The 27,268-nt window shown below is 42.2% G+C and overlaps 1 protein-coding gene across 4 annotated transcripts; it reads right to left on the bottom strand.

The window, feature by feature from the left end:
• Positions 1-1,852: 1,852 nt before the first annotated feature.
• acp2 (acid phosphatase 2, lysosomal) lies at positions 1,853-26,157 on the bottom strand. Of its 4 annotated transcripts, none has more exons than XM_061683313.1 (13): positions 25,970-26,156; positions 20,871-20,966; positions 20,364-20,450; positions 19,452-19,512; positions 19,218-19,309; positions 19,040-19,138; positions 18,830-18,919; positions 18,664-18,747; positions 18,530-18,578; positions 13,253-13,341; positions 13,043-13,149; positions 8,560-8,735; positions 1,853-2,938 (listed from the first exon to the last, which is right to left on the bottom strand). In XM_061683313.1, the coding sequence occupies exons 1-13, from the start codon at positions 26,054-26,056 to the stop codon at positions 2,793-2,795; spliced, it is 1,263 nt and encodes a 420-aa protein (XP_061539297.1). In that variant the 5' UTR covers positions 26,057-26,156; the 3' UTR covers positions 1,853-2,792. The 4 variants fall into 4 exon arrangements, 2 of the variants coding, with proteins under 2 accessions (XP_061539297.1, XP_061539306.1); XR_009769024.1 differs by having other exon boundaries at positions 2,850-2,938; positions 13,047-13,149; positions 25,970-26,157; XR_009769025.1 differs by having other exon boundaries at positions 2,898-2,986; positions 13,047-13,149; positions 25,970-26,157.
• Between the last annotated feature and the right edge of the window lie 1,111 nt (positions 26,158-27,268).

The raw sequence follows: 27,268 nt of genomic DNA, 5'->3' as shown, positions 1-27,268 counted from the left end.
CCTCATTCAATTAATGATCCATCCCTGAGGTTCACGTTCACTCAACACATTCACCGAAGGACTATGCATTGTTGTTTTCATGTAAACTAGGAAAGGCAGTGAGATTATTTTAAAAAATAATAATTTTTCACCTACCCATCTCTCTCTCAGCAAGCTCTCGAACAGTCAGCTTTGGTTGTGACTCATGAACATGCGTGCAGCGAACTCAGCCACTGACCATCCTCCGCATCCCCTGATGTGTCCATGCTTGGCCAGGCGTGGGCAAACGTTTTGGCTCAGAGGCCACATTGACTTAAAATTTGACAGGCACCCAAGCTAGAACCAGATGCTTACATATATATATATATATATATATATATATATATATAAGGCATTGTAGTTAGCATTATAGTGTTAATACTTAGATTTATTTTTAATGGGAACAGTGTTGTTTTGTTGATCATGTTTTTTGGTGTTCATCACACTAAGTCTGTTCACACACATATGGAGAGCCATAACACCACCAGCATCCTCTGTGCCACCTTCCGTATTTTTGGAAATTTGTCTGCGCTTAATGAAGCATGAAACTCATCCAGTTTGAGACCGTATCACATTGGACATCAATCAGTTCCAACTGCAGCTCCCGTGGCGCTGTTTCAGGGTCTTGGATGGTAGTTTGTCAGATAAAGGTGTTTTTCTGAGCCTGCAAGCTAGATTTTAAATGCTGATGTTATATTTCTCTAAAACCGCAATGGTTTCATAACAAATTAGACATACAGCCTTTGACCAGACTTCAGTGAAAAAGTATTTAGTAGTCCATTCTATGTTAAACACTCAGCACTCACTGTCGACTTTTCTTTTCTTTGGCCCACTTGTGGTTGGAGAAGGTTTAAGAGCAGTTGCAGAGTAAACACAGAGCAGCCAAAGTAAAGTCAATGTATCACTGTACCTACTGTGCTACCTGATGGAACCACTGGGAATTACACCACAACCTGGTGGAACCACTTGTCATTACAGGACAAGGTCAAATGAATGTAGTCATGATTTTGATATGATTTGGGGGATTCCCTACCAATCTTTGACGGGCAAGATTGAAATGATCAATGGGCCAGATGTGGCCCGCGGGCCGTCGTTTGCTTGATATATAAATTGAATGTATTATTCATTCATTCATCTTCCGTTCCGCTTCTCCCCACAAGGATCGCGGGCGTGCTGGAGCCTATCCCAGCTATCTTCGGGTGAGAGGCGGGGTACACCCTGAACTGGTCGCCAGCCAATCGCAGTAAATGAATTATTATCATCAAAGAAAAGGTTTTAATAATCGCCTTAGAGACGCCGAGGGAATGATATCTATGTGTACGTCAAAACATTTGTTATTCATTTACATTTATTTGAAATATGTCCGCTTGTTTTCATGTGCTTGACTGACTCAAAAGTTAGCCGTTAGCTTGAAGCTACGAGTGAAAGCTATCGCCGCGAGGACGTCAGGACTTGCGGTTAAAATCACTCATGAGTACGTTCACTGCGTAGTACGTCGTTCCTTGCGCAAACGAATCACTCATCGTACTAGTACATCGCTCCTTAGCGGATCACAAACGAGGAAGTTCAACGAATGAATCGCTCGTGTCGAACGGGTCACTGTTCGGTTCCTCAGTACACCAGCTCAACTGAACGAATCACTCAGTTCACTGAAGTCCGAAGTGAGTGACAACGCTGGCAAATCGCAAATCACATGGTAGTACGTTCTGTTTTTTTTAGAACTGTGAAAAATTTAAGGGGGTCTGAAAACTTTCCGTACCCACTGTAGTCCATACAGTGAAGTTGGAGGGTAATCAATAAAATAAGGACCAAGCAACAACCTTCTGATGCTCATTTGAGAACAAGACCAATTTTTTTTATGTGCTCCCGTTTATAATAAAACATCACAATTACATCTGCTGACTGCAGTAAACATCAAATCATAGTGAAGTTTGCATTGAAATATTTTCCAGTGTTGCAAAACTTACTAGCAGTTTAAAACGTGCCGACACAAAACACAGCATCCTACTCCTTTGATGAAGTCAAACCATTTGAGTTGGTGGAAATATTAAAAAGCATGGTCACACAACAACACAAAACCAGACCACATATTACAGTCATAAAAACCGATTAACGCAGTTTAAAAACAAGCACATGTGCAGCAGTTCACCGAATGTATTTTTATTTTAGCCAAATGTGCCAAATTAACTAACCACATTATCCAGCTATCATAATCTAGCTACGAGAAATTTTGATACATTTTCAAAATCAAATTATGTGAACACATAGGGTTCATAAACAAGCCACATCAGAAAACTATGATGACTGCAATTATTTAAGGCATAATGGTCATTTGGCCTTAGTTTGACCTATGCCTAACAAATTCCAAAATTCAAACAACAATGAAAACATTTGCAAGTAAGAAATGTACAATCTCTCGGTACACATTCTTGACTTTCATTCGCACAATTGCACCAAACAGAATAATACCATCGATCCCATCAACTTGGATACAAATCAGAAAAGCACAAGCAAAAAAACTAAAATGTTAAAAGGTAAACATCTGTCAAGGTTGCTCCAAGAATTTGTCATCGTGACAGCTTTGGGAGACATTTGTACGTTTCTCCAACCCCAAACTTGGTAGTCAAAAAAAAAGAAAAAAAAACACCCACAGTGGGTTAAAAACCAGAGCCGACGACGCTCCGTAGAAGAGGTCAAAGTTCATCATCATCATCATCGCTGCTGTCCCACGATGGGGAGCTCGTTGGTCTGCAATTGAGGACCTTGCACTTCTGTCAGGACTCCTCAGCGACCCCGTGGTTGGTGATCCGACGATATCCCTGGTTACCCAACGGCTCCTTGTGTCGAATGATGGACAGGAAGAGGATGACGATGAGGACCAGCAACAGGCAGCCCGACACTGCCAGAGTGATGATCACCTCTACGGGAGGGAGGGATGCATGACCATGAACACCTTGTCAGGCTGGGACTACAGGAAATTGCAAGGAAATCACCTATAATAACACAATATTGTACAGTGGGGCCCTGAGATATGAGTCTAATTCATTCATGGCTATGCTTGTAACTAAAACACTCGTATCTCAATTTGTTTTTCCTAATTGAGATGAATCAAAAGGCCATTTATCCATTATATTCTCCCTAAACAAAATATTGTTTTTTAAATAAGCAAAATAGCACTTTAATTTTGTAGTTTATAAAAACATGCAGTTATTAGTCTGAGGTAATTAAAAAGAACGTAAAGAATTAAAGTTTTTGCCAATTTTTTTTTTGCTTCAATTCAGTGGACCGTGCTTCTTCTTCTTTGGCCACCTGGGGGCAGTATAATATAGACACTGCAAATGTCAGTCCGCAGTAACTCACAGTAATATTAGTTGTTCTTCGTGAAGGACAAATAATAAACTCGTAATCAGTCAGTCGGCCTATTTAAAGGGTGACAAGTAGTCACACTAAACATGGACCAGAGGGAAGGGGAGAATTGTCTCAGGTGATTAAAAAGAAAATTATACAAAAGCATGTTAAAGGTAAAGGCTATAAGACCATCTCCAAGCAGCTTGATGGTCCTGTGACTACAGTTGCACATATTCCATCCATCTAGAAGTTTAAGATCCACAGACAGGACTGTGGGACATGGCCACAGGAAGAAAATTGACAAAAAAATTGAAAAGCCTCCAAAGAATTCAAGGTGTACTCCAAGATCAAGGTACATCAACGCCAGATCGTACCACCCGTCATTGTTTGAGCCAAAGTAGACTTCTTAGGAGAAAACCAAGGAGGACACAACTGTTTAAAATAAATCATAAAAAAGCGAGACTGGAATTAGCCAAACTGCATGTTGACAAGCCACAAAGCATCTGGGAGAATGTCCTATGGAGAGACAAGACAAAACTGGAAATTTTTGGCAAGGCGGATCAGCTCTACGTTCACAGATGCCAAATTGAAGCATACCAAGAAAAGAACACTGTCCCTACTGTGAAAAATGGGGGAGGCTCTCTTATATTCTCAGTCTGCTTTGCTACATCTGGCACAGGGTGTCTTTAATCTGTGCACGTTCCAATGAAATCTCAAGACTATCAAGGTATTCAGGAGAGAAATGTGCTGCCGAGTGTCAGAAAGCTTGCTCTTAGTCACAGCTCATGGGTCTTGCAACAGGATAGTGACCCAAATCATACAGCTAAAAACACCCAAGAATGGCTACGCGCAAAACATTGGACTCTTCTGAAGAGGCCTTCTTTGAGCCTTGATCTAAATCCTATTGAACATCTGCGGAAGGAGCTGTAACATTCCGTTTGGAGAAAGCACCCTTCAAACCTGAGACAACTCCAACAGTTTGCTCATGAAGAGTGGACCAAAATACTTGCTGAGAGGTGCAGAAGTCTCATTGAAACTTACAAAAATCGTTTGATAGCAGTGATGGCCTGAAAAGGTTATGCAACAATACATTAAGTTAAGGGTACCATCATTTTTGCCCAGGCGTATTTTTGTTAAAATAATTCTGTTGAATCACAATTCAAATTCAATGTCTGATTTTCATTGGTTAATTTTCATATTTTTTTAAATTTAATATTACTTTGATCAGATTCAAATGATTTTTGTGACCACTGTGGGTTTTTCTTTCATTAACAGAGTGGTACCAACATGGGCAAGTCTAGGTCAAGTACTTTGGGTGGGCTAAAAGCCCATGACCTAATTTTAGAAAGTACCCTTCTCAAATTTGATCAAACTTTTTAGACCTTGAAAAAGACCATTTGGTGGACAACCCAAAATAGGGCGAGCCTCGGCACTAATAATAATAATGAATAATACAAATACTAGTTATTATTTTATTCATTTATAGTTTATTATTATTATTATATATTTAGTCAATACATTATAAAAGTTTGGTGTATTGTCAGAAAAGCAGACCTTTTGTAATTGTATGAATACAATGAGTATTTCATCTCAAGAGGAAAGCAATATTAAAAACATTTTTGCTAGTCTCTAGCTTTGTTAAAGAAGAAGTAAGTTGTTTATAAGTTCACCTTTTGATTTGATTAATAGACAGTGTTGGAAATGTATTTTATACACCCTGTAAAAAAACTATTTTGTAGAGTGGTAAATATAAGCCATGAAAACCATCTCAAATTTACATTATTTTAGATTGGTGAGGTATCCTAAAATATAGGGTAAATTTTACCTACACTACCTAGTGAAAACAGTCAAAAGTGTTACCAAAACAAAAAACATTTAGTAAAATCTACTTAAAAGCCATTGGCACTACAATATGCATCACGTGACGTGTGCATGCTACAATGATTGGCTGACGTGTCATCAGCTCATCAGCGCATGTAGTACTTGTGTGGTCGTCTCCCGAGTCCCAACCTAGAAGCTGTGGGATCACTTAATGAGTATAGTTGTGTATACCGCCTCTCATCCGAAGTCCGCTGAGATAGACTACAGCACACCCGCAACCCTAGTGAGGATAAGCAATTCAGAAAATTGATGGATAGACGGATAGTTGTGGACACAGCGGGGGAACGGCTTGTGGAGTGGGGGCTCACAGTACTCAGGGAGACTGTGTATTTTTTTGGAGCAGTAAATGAATGAGCTGTTGGGCAGTTTTCACGCCTGGTTCGCACATTCCGTCCGCTGTGTTTTCGCCACATTTAATTCGGCCACCGCCCAGCTCACACTGCACCCGACCCCGATGGCCCCTCGCGCAGGTGGTGAGCCCTTAGCCCACCAGGCGCTCGCCTTCGAGCCCCACCTCCAGGGCCCCATCCAAAAAAAATTCGGTGAGACATTTCATATCATATCAGATACACTGGGCAAAACATATTTGCTATTCAATTAGCTAGTGATTGCTCCAAGTGCCTACTTAGCTTATTAGCTAATAGCTATGCAGTACGCACCATGACAAGCCCCTGCCAAGTCAGTGCCAACACATAACACACAGAAATTCAAGAGGAGGCATTGACGCGTCGCCGTGTGGTTAACTGTCATTTCATAGATTGTGTCAGTGTTGTAAATCAGCCAATTACCTGGTCATTAGCATTAACACAGCTGGAAATGTGTGTAGCGTTTCCCAACTGATTTTCACGGGGTTTACTTTTTTGTCAAAGCCAAAGCGTGTGCTGTCACCACAGAATGCTTTTTTCTTTAAAAAATTTTTACAATTTGAGGTCGAATTCATCGGCTGGGCTAAGGCAACTTTAAATTTAGTTCTAATTAAGGCCGGCCTCGCAACTGGGTACCAACAATATTGTCCACGTGTGTATGTTTATATGTATAATATTAGGGGTGCAACAATACCTATATCTGTATCAAACTTTTAAATATCGTGAATTACCAAACTATGACCACTGCATCGAACAATATGCAACTTTACATTAACTTCATCAACTTCTGATGGTGTGGATGTGCGCTCGACTACTCACTGTGGAGCACAGATCCACTAAACTGCCCCTCCCGCATTCATTCAGACCTGCTGCTGAGACAGCAGCTACATGCTAACCTAGCCGTTGCAACATGACTAATGCCTTAAATGTGCCTGTACTCGAAGTTCACCACTATCCTTCATATCTGGCTTTTGGAACTACATTAGTTTTGGTATTAAGTATGACCCTGATAGCAAGCGCATTGCAGACAAAAGTACAACGTATGTCGAACTGTCACACAATGCTAAATAAACTACATCGGTGGAAATACAAGCATGACAAAATATTTTCGACACCCCAATGTGAAAACAAGTGGAACCACACAAAAGAAGGAGTGTGCTAAAAACTTAACAGTGCAAAAAAAAAAACTGTGCACTTCACAGTTCAAACTGCACAGCAGAAATGTGTCAAGGATAGCACCACCAGAAACAATTTTTCCATTTATATTTTTAAAGAATTGTACACCATGAAACAGTGGTTGTAAAATGGTTTTCATGTCAGGGATTGGGCGTATTTGTTTTATATTCTGCCAAGAATAGAAATCAATAGAAATCATCTCACCATTTTTACTGTAATTGAAAAGAACATAGCGGCACGGTGATCGACTGTTTAGCACATCTGCCTCACAGTTCTGAGGACCCGGGTTCAATCCCCGGCCCCGCCTGTGTGGAGTTTGCATGTTCTCCCTGTGCCTGCGTGGGTTTTCTCCGGGCACTCCGGTTTCCTCCCACATCCCAAAAACATGCATTAATTGGAGACTCTAAATTGCCCGTAGGCATGACTGTGAGTGCGAATGGTTGTTTGTTTCTGTGTGCCCTGCGATTGGCTGGCAACCAGTTCAGGGTGTACCCCGCCTCCTGCCCGATGACAGCTGGGATAGGCTCCAGCACGCCCGCGACCCAAGTGAGGAGAAGTGGCTCAGAAAATGGATGGATGGATATTACTAATAAGAAAACTTCCATCACAGCAGAATATTGACTTATTGATTTAACTTCATTCATTCATTTTCTGTACCGCTGATCCTCACTAGGGTCGCAGGCGTGCTGGAGCCTATCCAAGCTATCTTCGGGCGAGAGGTGGGGTACACATAAAACCAGCCAATCCCAGGGGACATATCAACAACCAACCATTCATACTCACATTCACACCTATTGGAAATGTAGAGTTTTTAATTAACCTACCATGCATGTTTTTTGGGATGTGGGAGGAAACCGGAGTTCCTGGAGAAAACCCACACAGGCACAGGGAGAACATGCAAACTCCACATAGGCGAGGCCGGATTTGAACACTGGTCCTCAGAACTGTGAGGCAGATGTGCTAAACAGTCGATCACCGTGCCGCTATGTTCTTTTCAATTACAGTAAAAATGGTGAGATGATTGTTATCTAATAATCCTGGAAGGATTTAAGGACTTTATCTCTTCTCAAATGGGAGAATTTTCTCCATTTTAAACTTTGTTGTTGAAGATAAAAAATAATGTTCTAAATCTTTGTAGGTAAATATTAGAAGGCTAACTTTGTCAGATAATGGTAACAGATTTCAAATGCAGGACAAAGTGGTCCGAATTGCATAAGAGAGTGGGTGGGGGCATGACTATGTTTCCCTTGGGCCCCCAAATAACTAGCTACGGCCCTGCTTCGAGCCAGTTCCCCCGCCGCTTGGCATTACATCCTAAGTGGGATTAGCAGCTCATGCACTGGTGAAGAAGGCAGCTGGCTAGCTGCAAGAACTGTGACTTGCAAGACACATTGACAATCAACATTTCCAACGTACGTCGGTACGCATCGGGTCTTGTCTTCCTCGATGTGCTGCTCCGCTCCCCCCGCTGGGAAAGCCTGTGAGCCTGACTGCTTACAGCCAGCAGCAGCTGAACGGTGAATTGAAGCATTTAACGAAGCGGGGAGAAAAAGCTAAACCATAAACAATGTTCACATACGGCAGAATGAGCACGCTCACTTTAACTTTTATCAGAGAGGGCTTTTGACGTAGGCGATTTTGATTCGCCAGCGTGGCTAACATTGGCAACATTTGCTCCGCCACATCGTTTTTCAAATTGACATTGGCGAGGTGACAAACGGCCAGCGCGAACCCTGAGTTTTATTTTTGTGTTGAAGAGTAAAACGCTTACCTTTATTGTTCCCACTTGAAGCCACCTGACACTCTCTCTCTCTGTCATCAGAAAGAGAGAGCTTTGTAATTTTCACAAACTCCTCCAGGGGGCAGTCGATGGAGCAACCTGGCAACTGAAGGGCATACGGCTCAACTGTGCTGTCATTTCGGTAAAACATGGACACCGACATAGACCTGGGCAAACAAAAAGCATAAGGTTAGTCATGGTTTCTCTGTGTTTCCCTGCACGTTTCTCTGTGTATTGCCGTGTGCAAGATGAGTCAGTGTATGGCAACTTCAATGCGACAGCGACAATTGCTTTCAGCTAGGGCTGCACTATGAATTGTTTGAGCAGCGTCATCGCGATGTATGTGTGCGGTATAGTCACATCGCAGGGTCGGCTGCGATGTGAAAATTATTATTTGTATCAGAATACTTTAGTTAGAACACTGTACGATCACACTGATAATATGGAGTTTATTTTGTTTTGTAATATAAGAGTAGATAAGATAAAATATTTATTTAAATGCCCCTCCTTGAGCCGTCACCTTATCGTGGTGGTGGGGTTTGTGTGTCCCAATGATCCTAGGAGCTAAGTTGTCTGGGGCTTTATGCCCCTGGAAGGGTCACCCATGGCGAACAGGTCCTAGGTGAGGGACCAGACAAAGCACGGCTCCAAAAATCCTTATGACGAGTACAATAAATGGATTCGGGTTTCCCTTGCCCGGACGTGGGGCTCGAAGGCGAGCACCTGGTGGCCGGCCTGCACCTGGTGCCCGGCCTGCACCCATGGGGCCCGGCCGGGCACAGCCAAAAAGGGTAACGTGGGTCCCCCTTCCCATGGGCTCAGCACATGTGGGAGGGGCCATAGGGATCGGGTGCAGTGCGAGCTGGGCGGACCTTGGCGATCCGATCCCCGGCTACAGAAGCTGGCTCTAGGGACGTGGAATGTCACCTCTCTGGCAGAGAAGGAGCCAGAGCTGGTGTGTGAGGTCGAGAAGTTCCGACTAGATATAGTCGGACTCGCGTCCACGCACAGCTTGGGCTCTGGTACCAGTCCTCTCGAGAGGGGTTGGACTCTCTTCCACTCTGGAGTTGCCCACGGTGAGACACTTATTGCTACCCGGCCCGGCGCCTGTACGTTGGGGTTCACCCCGGTGGACAAGAGGGTAGCCTCCCTCCGCCTTCGGGTGTGGGCACAGGTCCTGACTGTTGTTTGTGCCTATGCAGCAGTTCAGAGTACCCACACTTTTTGGAGTCCTTGGAGGGGGTGCTGGAGAGCGCTCCTGCTGGGGACTCCATTGTTCTGCTGGGGGACTTCAATGCTCACGTGGGCAATGACAGTGAGACCTGGAAGGGCGTGATTGGGAGGAATGGCCCCCCGATCAGAACCCGAGCGGTGTTCTGTTATTGGACTTCTGTGCTCGTCACGGATTGTCCATAACGAACACCATGTTCAAGCATAAGGGTGTCCACACGTGCACTTGGCACCAGGACACCCTAGGTTGCAGTTCGATGATCGACTTTGTGGTCGTGTCATCGGACTTGCGGCCGCATGTCTTGGACACTCGGGTAAAGAGAGGGGCGGAGCTGTCAATTGATCACCACCCGGTGGTGAGTTGGCTCCGATGGTGGGGGAAGATGCCAGTCCGACGTGGCAGGCCCAAAAGCATTGTGAGGGTCTGTGGGGAACGTCTGGCGGAATCCCCTGTCAGAAGGAGTTTCAACTCCCACCTCCGACAGAACTTTCATGTTCCGGGGGAAGCGGGGGACATCGAGTCCGAGTGGACCATGTTCCGCGCCTCCATTGCTGAGGCGGCCGACCGGAGCTGTGGCCGTAAGGTGGTCGGTGCCTGTCGTGGCGGCAATCCCCGAACCCGTTGGTGGACACCAACGGTGAGGGATGCCGTAAAGCTGAAGAAGGAGTCCTATCGGGCCTTTTTGGCATGTGCTACTCCTGAGGCAGCTGATGGCTACTGGCTGGCCAAGCGGATACAGCTTTGGTGGTCGCTTAAGCAAAAACTCGGGCATGGGAGGAGTTCGGTGAGGCCATGGAGAAAGACTTCCGGACGGCTTCGTTTGCCGCCGTTCTGACCGCTGTCCAAATTTAGGCTAAATACGATTATACCACACGGACCGTTTGTCGTGTCTCCCTGCGTTATCTGTTTTTGATTCTCTCTGGTTGTGAGTTCCTTTAGTTTCGTATGTCTCGCCATCACATGCTCTGCCATTTAATTAAAATTGTTCGGACCTCTGACCTGGAGTCTATTTTTTGGGATCTGCCCTTACGGCATTGCGGATCGTGGCAAATTAGGGTTCAGTGTCTTGCCCAAGGACACTTCGACATGCGGACACTTGGAGCCGGGATTTGAACCAGCGACCCTTCGGTTACTGACAACCCGCTCTACCAACTAAGTCACAGCCGCCCAGTATAATCAGCATTTATATAATCAGCCAGCGCTCCTCCGAATGCACAGTTAATGTCCTTTCACCATTGTTTCTGTCATACTCTGTTGCGTATTTTAGTTTGCAGATTAAGGACTACAGTCCTGTTTTTGTTTTAATTCCTCATTTAAAAAAACACAACATTCAAACATGCTTTTCCTTATGTTTTGCACATCGCTTGAGGACTGCATCATTTGCACAATTGACACTGTACCAGATTATCGCTCTCTTAATCACTTCAAAGTGCTCTAAATTGCTTGAGGATTGCATCATTTGTTCAGTTGTCATTGTATTAGCATTACCACGTTACTGGCAACCATTCATTACTAAGTGACTTTCCGTAGTAAAGGGAATATAGAATACTTTATATTCTAATATGTTATTCTATATGTAATAGAATACAATATAGAGTTTCATGGTTTAACTGGATTGGAAGAGCAAGAATGTGAATTGAGTATAATCAGATAGGAGTATATTGCAGGAAGGCCCCCCCATCAGGGGGTATTTGGAGACAAATAAGAGACAGATGTCAAGGAAGAAAGGAACTGCGTGGAGCCACTATAAACATTGAATACAGGCGACATCTGCAGGCGACACCTGGAGGCGGCGTCTGGAGCCAGATCAGATAGTCATCATTCTGCCGAACATCGATGATGTCAGATTACGGACCAATCAGACGACAGTGATTCCATACTGGCCCGTTTTGAAACATTGTATAAGTCTGGGGTAGAATCAGATAGTTTTAGTTCGACTACTTTATCTGCTAAGGATAAGATAGGGTAGTTACGAACCCAGAGCTCTGCAAAAGTTATAGACTCCTCTGTCAGGAATAAATTGGTTGGTTTTTATACATTGTTGTGAACGAAGTTCTTTCACGAAAACGAGCACGCGTGGAACCACGGAAGTAATATTCTAAAATTATTTTCGTCACAGAGACTGTCTGTTGTCATACTAGATGCGGCTCCAGCTACCAGAGACACATTCCTTGTGTGTTTCTGACACACTTGGCAAACAAGATGATTCTGATTCTGATGTTTTTGAGATTGTAGGGTGAAAGCTGCCACGGGCTACGAGTTTGGACTGAATGGGTGGCAACAATGGGGAAATGAAATGCCAGTATTTTGAGGGTAATAGGCCGTCATACACTATTGGAAAAAAAAAAGAACTATCAACTAGTTTATTTTTGCACCAGTGAGCTTAGTTCAAAATTTTGAATTATGAACTGAACTAGTACACTTTTGGAATGGTGCACTGTACTTGGAACTACTTTAGTTCGCATAGAAAATGAACTTTCCCAACACTGGTCCTGTATTATTTCACATCGCAATACATATTGCAGTTTTAAAAAAAATTACGAAGTCATTTTTTCCAATATCGTGCAGCCCTACTTTTAATGTAAAGGGGACTGGGCACTGAACTTCGGTTGTTACGACTTCATACACTGTCAGCATTGGTGGGTTCCGAAAGATGGCAAATTTGTGACTTGACTTCAACCCCACCATCTGGCATTGGTACCTTGCACATGTGAATCCCAACCCCCGCGTGAGCGATCATCAGGTATGCACCAGAAAATTTTCCAATTTCACTTCAATTCTTACAATTCCACTGTGATTGGGTATTAGGGTTATTGCGCAAATCTACACGTTTCACATTAACTCTTGTAAATAACGAAGAATGGCTTAGAGCACTATCAGTGCTTACTTTCTCCCCAATAAACCTAGTGCCAGAGGAGACATCCTAATATTGAGTCCAACTCAATTTGGAAGGAAACAATCATAGCGAAAAAAGGCAGGAAACTCTGTTTTCAGGATGAGTTGCTGTGTGAGTTTACCTGGCTAAGGTATGACAGGGAGAGAAATTCAATGAACTGAAAATGTAAATAAAATACTGCAACCCTTAACTTCAAATTTTTTAGTTAGAGGCCACTGTGGTCCTAATTTTTAAAAAAATAATCATATACAGTCTGGAGCCTTGGCCAAGGCTCAATAAATATTGGGAAACACTGCCTTACACACAAAAGACAGCCAGTGTGTGTGTGTGTGTGTGTGTGTGTGTACCCGCCATCATCCGAATATAGCTCAATCATGTGACAGGACGCATACGGTGGTTGTCTGCCATTGAAGACATTCAAGCTGACCTGCAGAGCTGCCACAGTGGTGTCATGCTGTCAAACGCACACACACAATGTTATTACCTGAGTCAATGTAAATACATGAATAAACCCTATTGAAGTGCAGGATTTGTATATTGCAGTTACTGTATCTCACCGCAGAAAGCATCATCATTTTCAGACGCTGCGTTTCTTCAGATACAGCCGCTCGGGAAAGATTCTTTACTATTTCACCCAATAAGATCCCTGAAATACAGAGGCTATTAATATATCTTGTTATCCACACAGTTCAATACCATGATATGCTGCGTAACTCTAATGGTGAGCACAATGTGCTGAAGTATTTGTTTGGATTTGGATATTGGATGTTACCTGGATGTACCGTCAGTCTTCTCTTTAGCAGGTAAAATACATGTTCTCTAGGGTTTAAATCTGGAGATTGACCTGGCCAGTCTCAAAAGTCTGCTTAGGGTCATTATCTTGCTATATGATGAAGGATCCACTATCAGGTTATTTACACTTCTAACTAGTACAAATATAGTCTTAACCAGGAAAATCTGAAACTGAGCATAGACAATTGTTGTTTTAATAATCAATGTAATACACATTGGCAACAAAATACAATGCTTTCCCCCCTCGTGGAAATTAGCGTATTTTCAAAGGGTTTTCATTACCATGACAACAGGCAGAATGCACCACAAAATGACATCCATTTGTTACTGCAATGTAGTTACCAGATAGGCTAACATTTAGCCAAGCTTCTTTTTATTCTTCTTTGAAAAGTGGTACCCTGACTTACAAGTTTAATTCATTTAGCTACCATGCACGTAACGCGAAAGATTTAATCTTTTCCCCATTGAATGCGCCATAAATGTATGATGTAGTATTATCTTTTTAATAATGAAAACTGGACTCTGTAATAATGTACTTTATAAAAACATACCGTAATGTCATAATTAAATATAATACATGTAAATATGATAAAATACTTATAGAATACAGAGATTTGAGCAGTTTGTGGGTCATGATTAATTTATTGTGTAGCTCCTTCTGGTGTTAACACCTTGGCCACCAGAGGGCAGTACACCTGTTATACAGTTGAAACAACAAGTTTACATAAACTATCATAAAACTACGGTAATTTGGTGTCGAAACTACAGCCCGGGGGCCATTTGCAGCCCGCTGTTTTTTTTTATTTTTTTGCAGCCCGCGGCATATACTAAAAATAACATCTGACACGGCCCACAATGTTACTGAACAAAAAGGTGGGGACAGTAGGTAGGCAAAGTGTGGATGTTGCTGCACACCCACCTCCCCATGGTTGTCACACCCCCTAAAAACTAATACTACAATTATTTTTTATATATATATATATTTTTTTTTTTTCTACAGACACAGAAACTATTTACAGCTAAAATAGAAACGCTTTTGTCGTCATAACACCCTGATGAATAACTTTCTCCTCCATGTCAAGGTTCAATTTGATGACCCTCAAGTAACTGCTTTAACAAATGTCAGCTTACTACAATTTCTTTTGTTCTGCTTCTAAATGTGTAGATGTGATTCGGCTGCTGCTCAGTTCTAGGGGGCCCTATTGTACTGGATACATAGCAGCGGGCCACCTCAAAATCTGACCCAAAAAAAAAAATCAACTTTAACAGACTTCTGTGACGTAGCAGTTTTTCCAAATAACTATAATACAGTGGCTGAAATAACTATTTAACACGTCCCCATTTTTTCTCACTAAATATACTTCCAAAGGTGTTATTGACATGAACATATCACCAGATGTTGGGAAGAGCCCAACTAATCCATATATACAAAGAAAGTAGAACAAATAAGATCAGAAATTAAGTTCTGTGTAAAAACGGGAAATGTCACAGGGAAAAACTATTGAAGACATGAAGAAAGGGAGGTGCAAAAAGGCATAGAAAGCCAAGACAACACCTAAAATCTATCAATAATCAAACAGCAATCCAGTCCATTGTCAGTGCAAATGAATATCAGCTGGTTCAGTACTAATTGATGGCCTACAAAAATGTCTCGTTGCCAAGGTGTGAGTCAAGACACATCTTATGATAGGTAAGAGCAGAGAGCTGTCTCAAGACCATTGCAAGCTAATTGTTGCTGCCATCTACGAGGATGATGAAAATGAAACGAGGGTGGACATTTCAGCAGGATAATGATCCAAAACATCCTGCCAAGGAAACTGTCATTGGTTACAAAGAAAAAAAATAAAGATGCTAGAATGGCCTAGCCTATCACCTGACATGAATACAATTGAAAATCTATGGAAAGAACTGAAAGTCAAGGTCATAAAAGAAGCCCACGGAACCTTCAAGATTTGAAGACTACTTGTGTGGAGGAATGGGCCAAAGTCACACCAGAGAAATGCATGTGATTAGTTTCTCCATACAGGAGGCGTCTTGAAGCTGTTATTGTAAACAAAGGCTTTTGTACAAAGTATTAAATAAATACCAGTTGGCGTGTTCAATACATTTTCCCTGTGTCATTTCACATTTACACACAACTTAATTTATAATTTGTTCTACTTTCTTTGTATGTATGGATTACTTGGGGTGTTCCCAACAGCTGGTGAAATTTTTATGTCAATAGCACCTTTGGAAATATATTTAATGAGAAAAATGGTGACGTGTTAAATACTTATTTTAGCCGCAGTATATACTGCACGATATGATTGCTTGATAGACTGCTTTTAGTTTATTTAATACAGATTTTTCTGTACATGAACGTTTGGACACCTCTGAGCTTTCCCCCCCCTCACTGTCTGATGTGAAAACAGACTTTTCCTGTTTGGGGTAAATCAGGTTTACCAACATTTGTATTTGCTAAATGCCAGAATAATGAGTTGAATTAATGTTTTTTTTTTTTTTAAAGAATTTGTCATTACTTTCTTCCAAGTCAGAAGTTTACATACACTAAATTAGTATTTAGTACCATTGCTTTTAAACTGCATGAATTGGGTCAAACGTTTTGGATATCCTTCCACAAGCTTCTCACAATAGGAATTTTGGCCCATTCCTCCTGACAGAACTGGTGTAACTGAGCCAGATTAGTAGCTCGCACATGTCCTTTCAAGTCTGTCCATAAATTTTCAATAGGATTGAGATCAGGGCTTTGCATTGGGCACTCCAAAACATCTTTAAGCCACTTTGCAACCAGTTTGGCAGTGTGCTCCGGGTCATCATCTATTTGGAAGACCGATTTGCACCCAGGCTTTAACATCCTGGCTGATGACTTTAGATGTTGCTTCAGTATTTGCACATATACATCTTTGATGTTCTTTCCTAATGACGCCATCTATTTTGTGAAGTGCACCAGTCAATCCTGGAGCAAAACAACCCCACAACATGCTGGTGTTCTCGGGCTTGCAAGCGTCACATCCCCAATACATCCCCAGGTGTCAATAAACCTATCAGAAGTTTCCAAAGACATGACTTCATCATCTTGGTTTTCCCAAATTGTTTAAAGGCATAGTAATGTTTTTGTATGTAATCTTCTGACTTTGACAAAAGTAATGAAAAATTGTCCCCCCAAAAAAAATTCTTCTTCCATTATTCTGGCAGCATTCAGCAAATAGAATTTTAGCAATCCTATTGGATGTAAAACAGGAAAGGTTTAATCGGATTTCATGTCAGACAGTGAGGAAAAACAAAGCATATGCGTCTTTTTATATAGTGTAAGTAAACTTCTGGTTTCAACTATACATAAAAGAGAAGGTCATAACTGCTCAGTAAGGTGCAGTAATGTTAGTCGTTTTTGGCAAAGGATAAAGAATATGTGCCTGTGATTATTGCTATACTGTCTCTCCCCATGTATTGCTCCACCATTTCTTTTCAAATATCTGTTCTGTAAAGAGTTATAAAACGACGACACAGATGGTATTCATCAGCCCTTCTATGGTGTTTTGCATTTTTGTGTTAGCATTAAGCAAGTGGAATTCCCTAAGGCAAAGTTATGCAGTTGTTTTAAACACACAATGTGCAATGTGCAAAAGTGTCAGTATACAGCTTGAAGTCTCTTTTTTGTAGAATTGTTTTATATCTATCGCTCACATTAAAAAAAAAAAAAAAAAAAAAAATTTAAATGGGAAAATTGGTTAAGCTTAAGGAATATTCCTTTGAATCGCAGTTAAGGGAGGAAGAAGTAATAAGGCCGGTCTGACTGGTCATATGACATCTGCTCAAACACTGTGGCCCATCAGATAATTGTGCTCACTAGAGGTAAACTGAGGACTTTGAAACGTTATTACTTTTTTGTTACTTGGTTACACCAGAAACCGATATTGGCCTTCTGTCAACATGATATACTGTATATGTGAGGACCCCACGACTAACCACTGCAAGGATTTAATGTGGTTTCTCTTCCTCCCCCTCTCTTCGCGAGGGATAGGGACCAGGCCGGATGGATATTGAAAATCCAGGGGAAATTGATGCCCATTATAATTGCATAAAATATATACCGTGTGTTTGTGTGTGTGTGTGTTTTGGCTTTTGTTATGTATGTTACACAACTGTGACTGTACCTCAAGCTGTGTAGTAGTTTTAGACTTTGCACTTGTATATGATTCTTGCATGACGAGGGGACACCAAAATCATAGCCATATGCAGTTACAGTAAGTATACTGTACTATATTTGGTACATATGGCACGCATTTGTGCATTAGGGATGTCGAATCCCAGTGTAACTCATAATACAATGTTTCAATATTTTGTACCAGTAATATAGAATTGAATTCAATTTAATCTATATTAATAATAAACAATGAATAAAATGTAACCATCCACCCATCTATAGCGCTTGTGCCAATTAGGGTCGTGGGTGAGCTAAAATTTATCCCAGCTCATTCTGGGCTAGAGGTGCGGTACACCCTGGACTGGACACCAGCCAATCGCAGGGCACATAAAGACAAACAACCATTCACCGTACAGTATGTACAATGAAGGGAAAACTAATTTTCTCACCAAAAAGCATTAAGAATACACATTCTAATTTAGTCTGATATAATGCCGATACATGGTGGGTGACTGGTTAGTGCGTCTGTCTCACAGTTCTGAGGACTGGGGTTCAATCCCCGGTCCCGCATGTATGGAGTTTGCATGTTCTCCCCGTCCCTGCGTGGGTTTTCTCCGGGCACTCCGGTTTCTTCCCACATCCCAAAAACATGCATGGTATGTTATTTGAAGACTCTAAATTGCCCGCAGGTGTGAATGTGAGTGTGAATGGCTGTTTGTTTCTATGTGCCCTGCGATTGGCTGGCAACCAGTTCGGGGTGTTCCCCGCCTCCTGCCCGATGATAGCTGGGATAGGCTCCAGCACGCCCGCGACCCTTGTGAGGATAAGCGGCTCAGGAAATAGATGGATGAGTGGATGGATGTTAAAAATCTTTGTGTGTACCAGGCTTAACACACACCTCCCTGCAGCCGACTCTTCTCCTGCTGATTGTAGACCCCAAATAAAACCTAAGAAGATTGGCATGTACATGGATTATGAACAGTTTGTGTCTAAACGGGTTGAAATCCAGGAGAATAAAGAAACTGTTTTTACCCGAAATCCAAAGTCTTTCAGAAAGCGGAGCTTTGCCCAGACAGAAGGAGTCACCCAATCAGGAGCTGATTTGTTATGATGTGACTAAGAAACACATACATATGCACAATTTATATAGGGGGAAAGTCACAGAAGACGAGACAATAGAAGTGGAAAAAACATTCACCTCACAAAAGAGTGTGTCGTACACACTCCAGACTGAATCCACAGTCGTCGTCTTCAATCCCGTTTTATTCCGCACCAACTCCATTATGTCCTAGAGGGAAAAACAAGAGTTTCTCTAATCCCACTGCTTCCAAATAAAGATGGTCTATTTCAATTACAGTTAATCTCATTATATTGTTCACTCTGTGGAAAAACGAGTGGGGGGGGAAACCTTGTTAGCAGCTGTGATGTTAATGAATTCTTCCGTTTGTTCAGTCTCCTTCATGAGCTCTTCGAAACGAGGGCAATCTCTCTGAGGAAAGGCCAGCAGCTGAAAAGTATACAAACATTCTCTAATAAATCAATATTATAATAAATCCCAATAATAGCTGATATGTCCTTATGCCTACCCTCTCTTCACTTTGTGGAACTGTGTGGACAGGGATGGGCTGCCACTTTATGTTTGGTGAGAAGACCTGCTCACCATTGGGAGGGTAAAGACCTGCAGGACAGCTCAGGTACAATTTCAAGTTCAAAATGCAAACCCGTTTCCAACATTGAAAAGTCAACAAAACAATTTCCAAACATTTCAAGCTCCTGTGGGAACCCTGAAAGCAACCGGAAGAATAAACAGGTGACATTACCTGCAAGGTTGGCCTCGGCACTCATCAGGGTGCGATCATAGTCTGTGCTGCGAACTGAGATCTGAGGACACAGGAGTTGCAGTTGAAGCCTGGACTACACTTTACTTGAAATAGAGAGGAGAGTAATAAGATAGCCATAACACCTGAACACCTCTCAACTGCTTTATTGTTCAAAGAATTGGAAAAGGGGCATTGCACCAATATGGAATGAGGTACTGTCTAAGAAACATGTACACATTCATGTCATAGGTCATGTGATGTCAATAAACCTTTTCAAAAGTCCTTGCGGGCGACATGAGATTTATAAGCAAACACTTCTCTGTTTTGATCAAGGCAAGAGTAATTGAGAAACCTGGCTAAACAGCTTTAATGATGAATTTACCTTCTTCTCTACCGTTCTAGTTTTGTGTGATGTGTCATTGAAAAAAAAGACATGTTGCCTGAGGTAACATGCTTTGAAGGGAGACGGAACAGAGGCGTTAATTTATGTCGCCGCGTCAATCGTAGGTGTGGTGGAACTTTAGATATTTTTAGCATGCACATTGAGGGACTAGCTAAACTGGTTAATGGACGTTAAGTTTTTTACCGGAATAATGGTGCAATATCATCCAGTAACGGGCTAGCTACTACGTTTTGCTAAGTTACTCAAAGACATCCAAAGAGAGATGTCCAGAACACCTTATTTTCCACCCAAGTCACTTGATTTTGAAGATCTGCCGATACCTAGTACCAGCAGTTGTCTTTGTACCTGGGGATTATCTGGTTAATTTATGACCTATAAAAATTAAGAAAATAAAAAATAAGATCTTTTTCACCTGATCCGATTAGCTGAAAAATATGTGATCGGATCGGGATCGGAATTACCTTGGCGCCTATAGTTTACAAATATTACGAAAATGTCCATACATTTACCTCATGTCGGACATAGCTTTCATTGAGAAAGCCGTCATAACGCTTCCTCAGAAATTGACCCAGCTCTAAGTGTTGCCGCATCCCTTCCTGAAAACAAGAAAAACCATGCAGCGCGACATCACAAATACTATCCACGACTAGAATAAACTTCATTTTAAATACTCAAACAACTTGTTAATATAATAAATCTAAAATTCATTATATTTCCTTCCTTTTGCATGTTTTTATAAAAAACCTCAAAGTGCAACATTGAATTATGTACCAAACCTAAAGAGGCCAATTTTTCATGCATACTACAGCCAAAATGCACCCAGAAGAACAAAAGGAATACATTACAAACAGCTCTGTCCCTCATACATATTAAAAAATAATAATAAATTACATTTACCACAGTTTTGGTATTTACCAAAGTAACTTCACAGAGGGAATCACATTCTGTATAAAGTGGGGGTAAAACAAATGCTTTTGTAATGTTATAGTGTATTATATCTACTGAACGTCTGGTACCTGTGATAGCTGTCCAAAGCCTTGAGGCCAGGCGCTCTCTTGGTGTGGGTCAGTGGGATAGGCTTTGACTGGTGATCTGTCACCATGTCGAAACAACTGCACGACAGAGAAGCCAGATGTGTCACAGACTCAATGTCGCCAATCAGTGGATTCCAAAGCCCTTAATTCTGGAAAGTCCTGTTTTGTCCTTTCATAGTATCAGTGTCATATCCATTCTGCTTTTTCTACTCGCTGTGTCTTTCTGACACATTTGCCCCACAATGCCTTGATAGTCCTGAGTTTTCTTTGCACTCAGCCCAGGTTCAAGACACCCTGTGCCGGATCTACCAAAGCAGCCACAGAACATACAGTCCGCTACAAAAGTATTGGAACGGCAAGGTCAATCTCTTTGTTTTTGTTGTATACTGAAGCCATTTGGATTTCAGAGCCATCCATTCATCCATTTTCTCCTCACTAGGGTCGCGGAGTGCTGGAGCCTAACCCAGCTATTATCGGGCAGGAGGCGGGGTACACTCTGAACTGGTTGCCAGCCAATCGCAGGGCACATACAAACAAACAACCATACGCACTCACATTCACACCTACGGGCAATTTTGAGTTGTCAATTAACCTACCATTCATGTTTTGGGAGGAAACCGGAGTGCCCCTGAAAAAACCCACGCAGGCATGGGGAGAACATGCAAACTCCACACAGGCGGGGCCGGTGATTGAACCCCGGTCCTCAGAACTGTGAGGCAGACGCTCTAACCAGTCGTACACCGTGCCGTCTTTTCAGCTCAAAAGATGAAAATGAGACAAAAGTACAGAATTCCAGATGTTATTTCATGGTATTTACATCTAGATGTGTTAAATGACTCATGACAGACCACATTTTGTTTGAACCCACCAGCCTTTCAAGTGAGCAAATATTGGAACATGTGACTGATGGGTGTTTCTAGTTGCTCAGGTGTTGCCGTTTAGCTTGATTTCTTAAACATTAGATAGTGCTAGTTTTTGGGGTTCACTTGTGAAAACTGCATTTGCTGTTAAGCAAACATGAACACCAGAGAGCTGTCTATGGGAGAAAAGCCAACCATTTTGAAGCTGAAAGAAGAGGGAAAATCGATCAGAGCTATTCCACAAAGATTGGACATGGCCAATACAACAATTTGGAATGTCCTGAAAAAGAAACTACTGGTGTACTGAGCAATAGACATCGAACAGGTCGGCCAAGGGTAGCAGCAGAAGTTGATGGCAGACGTATTGTGAGAGCTGTGAAGAAACACCGAAAGACAAAAGTCAGTGACATCACTGCCAACCTCCACAGGGCAGGGGTGAATGTATCACAATCCACTGTTTGAAGAAAACTTCGAGAGAAGAAATATAAAGGCCATACCACATGATGTAAACCACTCATCTGCAAAAAGGACAGGGTGGATTTTGCAAAAAGGTACAGTGATGAACCACAAATGTTTTGGAACAGTTTTATGGACTTATGAGACCAAGATTAACCTCTACCAAAGTGCTGGAAAGGCCAAAGTATCGAGAAAGAAAGGATCTGCTTATGATCCAAAACACACAAGCTCATCTGTGAAGCATGATGGAGGTAATGTCATGGCTTGGGCTTGCATGGCTGCTTCTGGAACAGGCTCACTTGCCTTTATTGAAGATGTAACTCATGACGGCAGCAATAGAATTAATTTTGAAGTCTACAAAACCATTTTGTCGTGACCGAAAGAACAAGATCCCGGATAAAAGCGGCTGAAATGAGTTTCCTCCGCAGGGGTGTCTCCCTTAGAGATGGTGAGAAGCTCGGTCATCCGGGAGGATCTCAGAGTAGAGCCGCTGCTCCTCCACATCGAGAGGAGCCAGATGAGGTGGCTGGGGCATCTGATTCAGATGCCTCCCGGACGCCTCCCCGGTGTGGTGTTCCGGGCACGTCCCACCGGGAGGAGACCCCGGGGACGACCCAGGACACGCTGGAGAGACTACGTCCTTCGGCTGGCCTGGGAACACCTCGGGATCCCCCCCAGAAGAGCTGGATGAAGTGGCTGGGGAGAGGGAAGTCTGGGTGTCCCTGCTAAAGCTACTCCCCCCGCGACCCGACCTCGGTTAAGCAGTAGAAAATGGATGGATGGATGGAAAACCATTTTGTCTTGCAATGTACAGAAAAATGCATCCAAACTAATCGGGAGAAGCTTCATCATGCAACAAGACAATGACCCAAAACACACTGCCAACACAACAATGGCTCGCAGGCTTGATGTGATTTTTGCAAGGGTTATGCCACCAAATATTACGTAATTCACTTTAAGTTAATCTAATAATGTCTGTTCCAATACTTGTGCTCATTTGAAAAGTGGGTGGCTTCAAACAAAAGGTGCGCTGTCCTGAGTTGTTTAACACATCTAGATGTAAATACCATGAAATAAAAGCTGGAATTGTGAACGTTTGTCTCATATTCATCTTTTGATCTGAAACCCAAATGTCTTCACTAAACAACAACAAAAAAAGGAATTGACCTTGCCGTTCCCATACGTTTGGAGGGGAACCAGCTGTTTGTTTTACAATAGGTACAGTAATTTTCCTCTTTCTGCACACGGCACAGGCAAACTTGTTGGTACCCTTTTGTTACAGAAAACCCCACAATCATTTTAAGAATATTGTCACAGAAGCATTGTGGATTGAATATGCATTTTAGCAAATTCCAGTCTCATTGGTTTCAAGTTGTTTCAGTGGTGATTGTACTGCCTTCCCAGTCCATACAGATTGCGGCATAGTGCATGACTAAGCAGAAAGATGGGACCGTTTTTTTTTGTTTTTTGTTTTTACTTGTATTAACTATTTTTTTTAAATTCTATGACCGGTACAAGTATGAAACCCATGTCTTCCTTTTATCTGTGTGTGCCACTAAAATTGGTTATCTAGAAAAAGAGAAAAAAAGCCACATAATTTAGACAAAAATTCCAAAGTCACAAGACTCTAGGAATGATAGACAATTGACCAGTGTGCAACAGTTATGTAGTTTATAACGAATCAGTTGCTATGAAAAGTCAAATAAAATATTCCAAAACCACAAAAGACAAACTTTTCTTGAACATAGCATAGGTTTTATTGAATATAACACTTTTTGGAGTAACAACTTGTCAATATTAACATTTTAAAATCCAACTTCATGTTTTTCTATGTCTCGTCATACACTTAATTTAAATGTAGCCTGTAAGATAACGCATTCAGTTATGTGGTGTCTCAGTCTGAACACTCCAGGGCACCATATCAAAGGAGTAAACATAGGCGATAGGAGACGAAGAAGAAATAGGAGACAAAGAAGATGGACAGAAACATGTAGGAATACGGATGTCATGTTACCTTTGTGCGTTAACTACAAAATAAAGTGAGTAAAAAGGGCGATGGGGCTCAAAACTTGGTGCTTGCCGGTCGGCTCTGGGGCCGTCGCTGTCCGAGCAGAGCATAACTTGCAGTCTGTTATTGGCACTGATACTCGGTGCAGACAATATCAGTATCATTGCATCCCTTGCAAATACCTATCACACATTGATCCCCATACTATTGAAAACGCCCCAAACTCTACTGCTGTTCTTATCTGGTCTTTGGTCTTCTCTGTGCTCTTCAGAATATCCATCCATTTTCTACATCGCTTATCCTCACTATGGTCACGGGTATGCTGGAGCCTGTCCCAGCTAACTGGGCAGAAGGTAGGTACACTCTGAACCGGTTGCCAGCCAATCGCAGGGCACATATAAACAAACAACCATACGCACTCACATTCGTACCTACGGACAATTTTGAGTCTTCAAATAACCTACCGTGCATGTTTTTGGAGATGTGGGAGGAAACCGGAGTACCCGGAGAAAACCCACCCAGGCACGGGGAGAACATGCAAACTCCACACAGGCGAAGCCGAATTTGAAACTGGGTCCTCAGAACTGTGAGGCGGATGTGCTAACCAGTCGTCCACCGTGCCGTGCCGCCCTCTTCAAAATAAGCTCAATAAAAACACGCAACAGCCAACAAAACAACTTTTGTTTGGAGGGGGGAAAACAATGTTAAGATTTTTAGCTGGACATTGTACTCAGTGGACCTTCTCAAGTTGTGTAACACTGTAACACGTGCCATGCTTGATGCCAGGATGTTAACATTGAAAATTCTTGAAAAATGTTTTATTTAAAGGAAATAATGTATCTTTGTTCATCTATTTATGCCAGTGAGGCATAGTGACAGACAGAACAAATAAATGCTCTTCTATTAGATGGCAGGAAGTACATACAGTAATTAATGTATCCACTTTTTGTGACATTTTTGTTTGTTGGTGCGCCGTGAGAGTTTTCATTTGTAAAATATTTGCCTTGGCTCCATAAAGGTTGGAAATCCCTGCTATAAATTAACAATTTATTGGTGACACTCACATACTGGACACCTACACGACCATTTCATTGTATTGTACAGCCTATATTCAGATAGTCCAGCGACCCACACATGACGGGCGGCGTGGGGGTGGGGGTGATTTTTGAGCCACGAAGTAGCTGTGGCTCCTCCGTTTTGGAACGTCAGGTAGGCAAATCAAGCGCATTTTGTCTGCAATCATGCTAATTTAGAGGTCGCAGCAACGCAATCTTACGATCAACTTTTATTTTAGGCTGCGGATGAGATACAAAGACGTTGTGAAAAGCTCGGCACTGCAAGGAATCATTTTTGATTTAGCGAGAGGGATTTCAAGGGTTGCGGACAGGTTAGGGCGGCGATCGCGCATTGACGTTTCTAGCAATGTGGCGCCCCATTAAGTCACTTTTGTTTACCCAGACGTCCAAGTTGTTCATAGGAATGATATTAAAGCCACACATGAGTTATTTCGCCACCAGAAATGTGGATTTTGTACGCACGTTAAATAGATTGCGGCATAATATTTACCCCCCTCCCCCCACACCCACCGCCACCACCACCATTTAATGCCTGAGGCTCAATATGGTAGACATGTATTTTTAAAAATATTTTCATAATTGACGTAACTGTTGTCGTTGTAACCACTTTGTAATAACCTTATGCGGCTTCTCGTTCGGCTTGGCACCCACAACCCAGTACAGAGGACTTACTATACTCACCACGGTTACATATTCCAGTTTTTTCCCCGCTGTGCCTTTCCCAGGGAGCGAGCCCACGGCCAGGAGGAGCAGAACTATAGGAAGCATGACAGAGTCCGAAAAGCCGAGCTTCTGTTTAACCAACTGCAAGTGGCTTTAGCACAGCAGCAAACGGCTCGCTGTCTGTCACGTGACGCCACGAGAGTATAACACGAACGAGCACAGACGTGCTAGATCTTGGTCCGGTCCTACGATACGACAGCGAGTCCGCCATATTGAAGGTGGCAGACCCTCACTCGAGTAATTACAATCTGTACAATAATTGCAAACTCTCTTCACCTTTCATCACATTGAAATATTGCAAGCATTTTTCTTGCTTAAAATAAATTGAAGAATTGTTGAGCACACTATATTCCTTTGCTTCTGATTTACAAACTAGCTACAGTGGTGCCTTGAGATACAAATCACCCAATTTAGGTTTTTATTTTGAAGTACAAGCCATCGATCTGCCAAGTTTTTGCTTTTATTTGCAAGCCCAAACTTGAAATATGAGTACTCCTAAACCTCCACTCACTTGACAATAAGGAGTGGTTTGCTACTATAATTAATTAATGTTCTTTAGAAAAAAAGAGGTTTTAAGCTGTTGATTACCACAACCAGTTTACTGTCCAACTAACCATCAAATAGAATTACACGTTGTGTATTTGAAACAACCACATAACCTCCATCAAACATATAATGGAAAATACCACAGCCATATGGGATAGCATAAGGGTGGCTGTGGCGCAGTAGGTAGAGTGGGTCGTCCAGTGACCCTTCGAATCCTGGCTACGACTTTCCACATATCAAAGTATCTTGGGCAAGCAAAATACTTTGCTTCCCCAGCAGCCGCCCATTGGTGTATGAATGTTGGTGAATGTGAGGCTTTGTAAAGCACTTTGGGCACTGGGATGGTGAACATAAAGCGCTATAGAAGTGCAGTCCATTTACCATTTAACAATTAACATAACATACAAACAAGATAACACTAGCCAAGGGTGTTTAAAACCATTTTAAGCTGGGGACAACAGATCCATTACGACAGAAAAGTTAGAGATGCAGTGACAAAGAGTGTATTCTGCAGAAGACGGGAGCCAAACATGCTAATGGCATGTTGTGGTTTACACAACAGCGGAGGCTCTAAATTGCATAATATTGTGAAAGAAGAACAGCAGGTTATGTGGGGGGACGAATGTTGTTACTGTGTGTTTGTACACAATACAACTGTGTGTTTGCTCTAAGTTTGCTCTAAGTTGTAAAGCTGTGTGTTTTCTCTAAGTT

Source organism: Phycodurus eques, chromosome 1, assembly GCF_024500275.1.
Source record: "Phycodurus eques isolate BA_2022a chromosome 1, UOR_Pequ_1.1, whole genome shotgun sequence".
NCBI lineage: Eukaryota > Metazoa > Chordata > Actinopteri > Syngnathiformes > Syngnathidae > Phycodurus > Phycodurus eques.
Note: the sequence above shows the minus strand (reverse complement) of the source record. Positions and strands in the feature narration are given on the sequence as shown.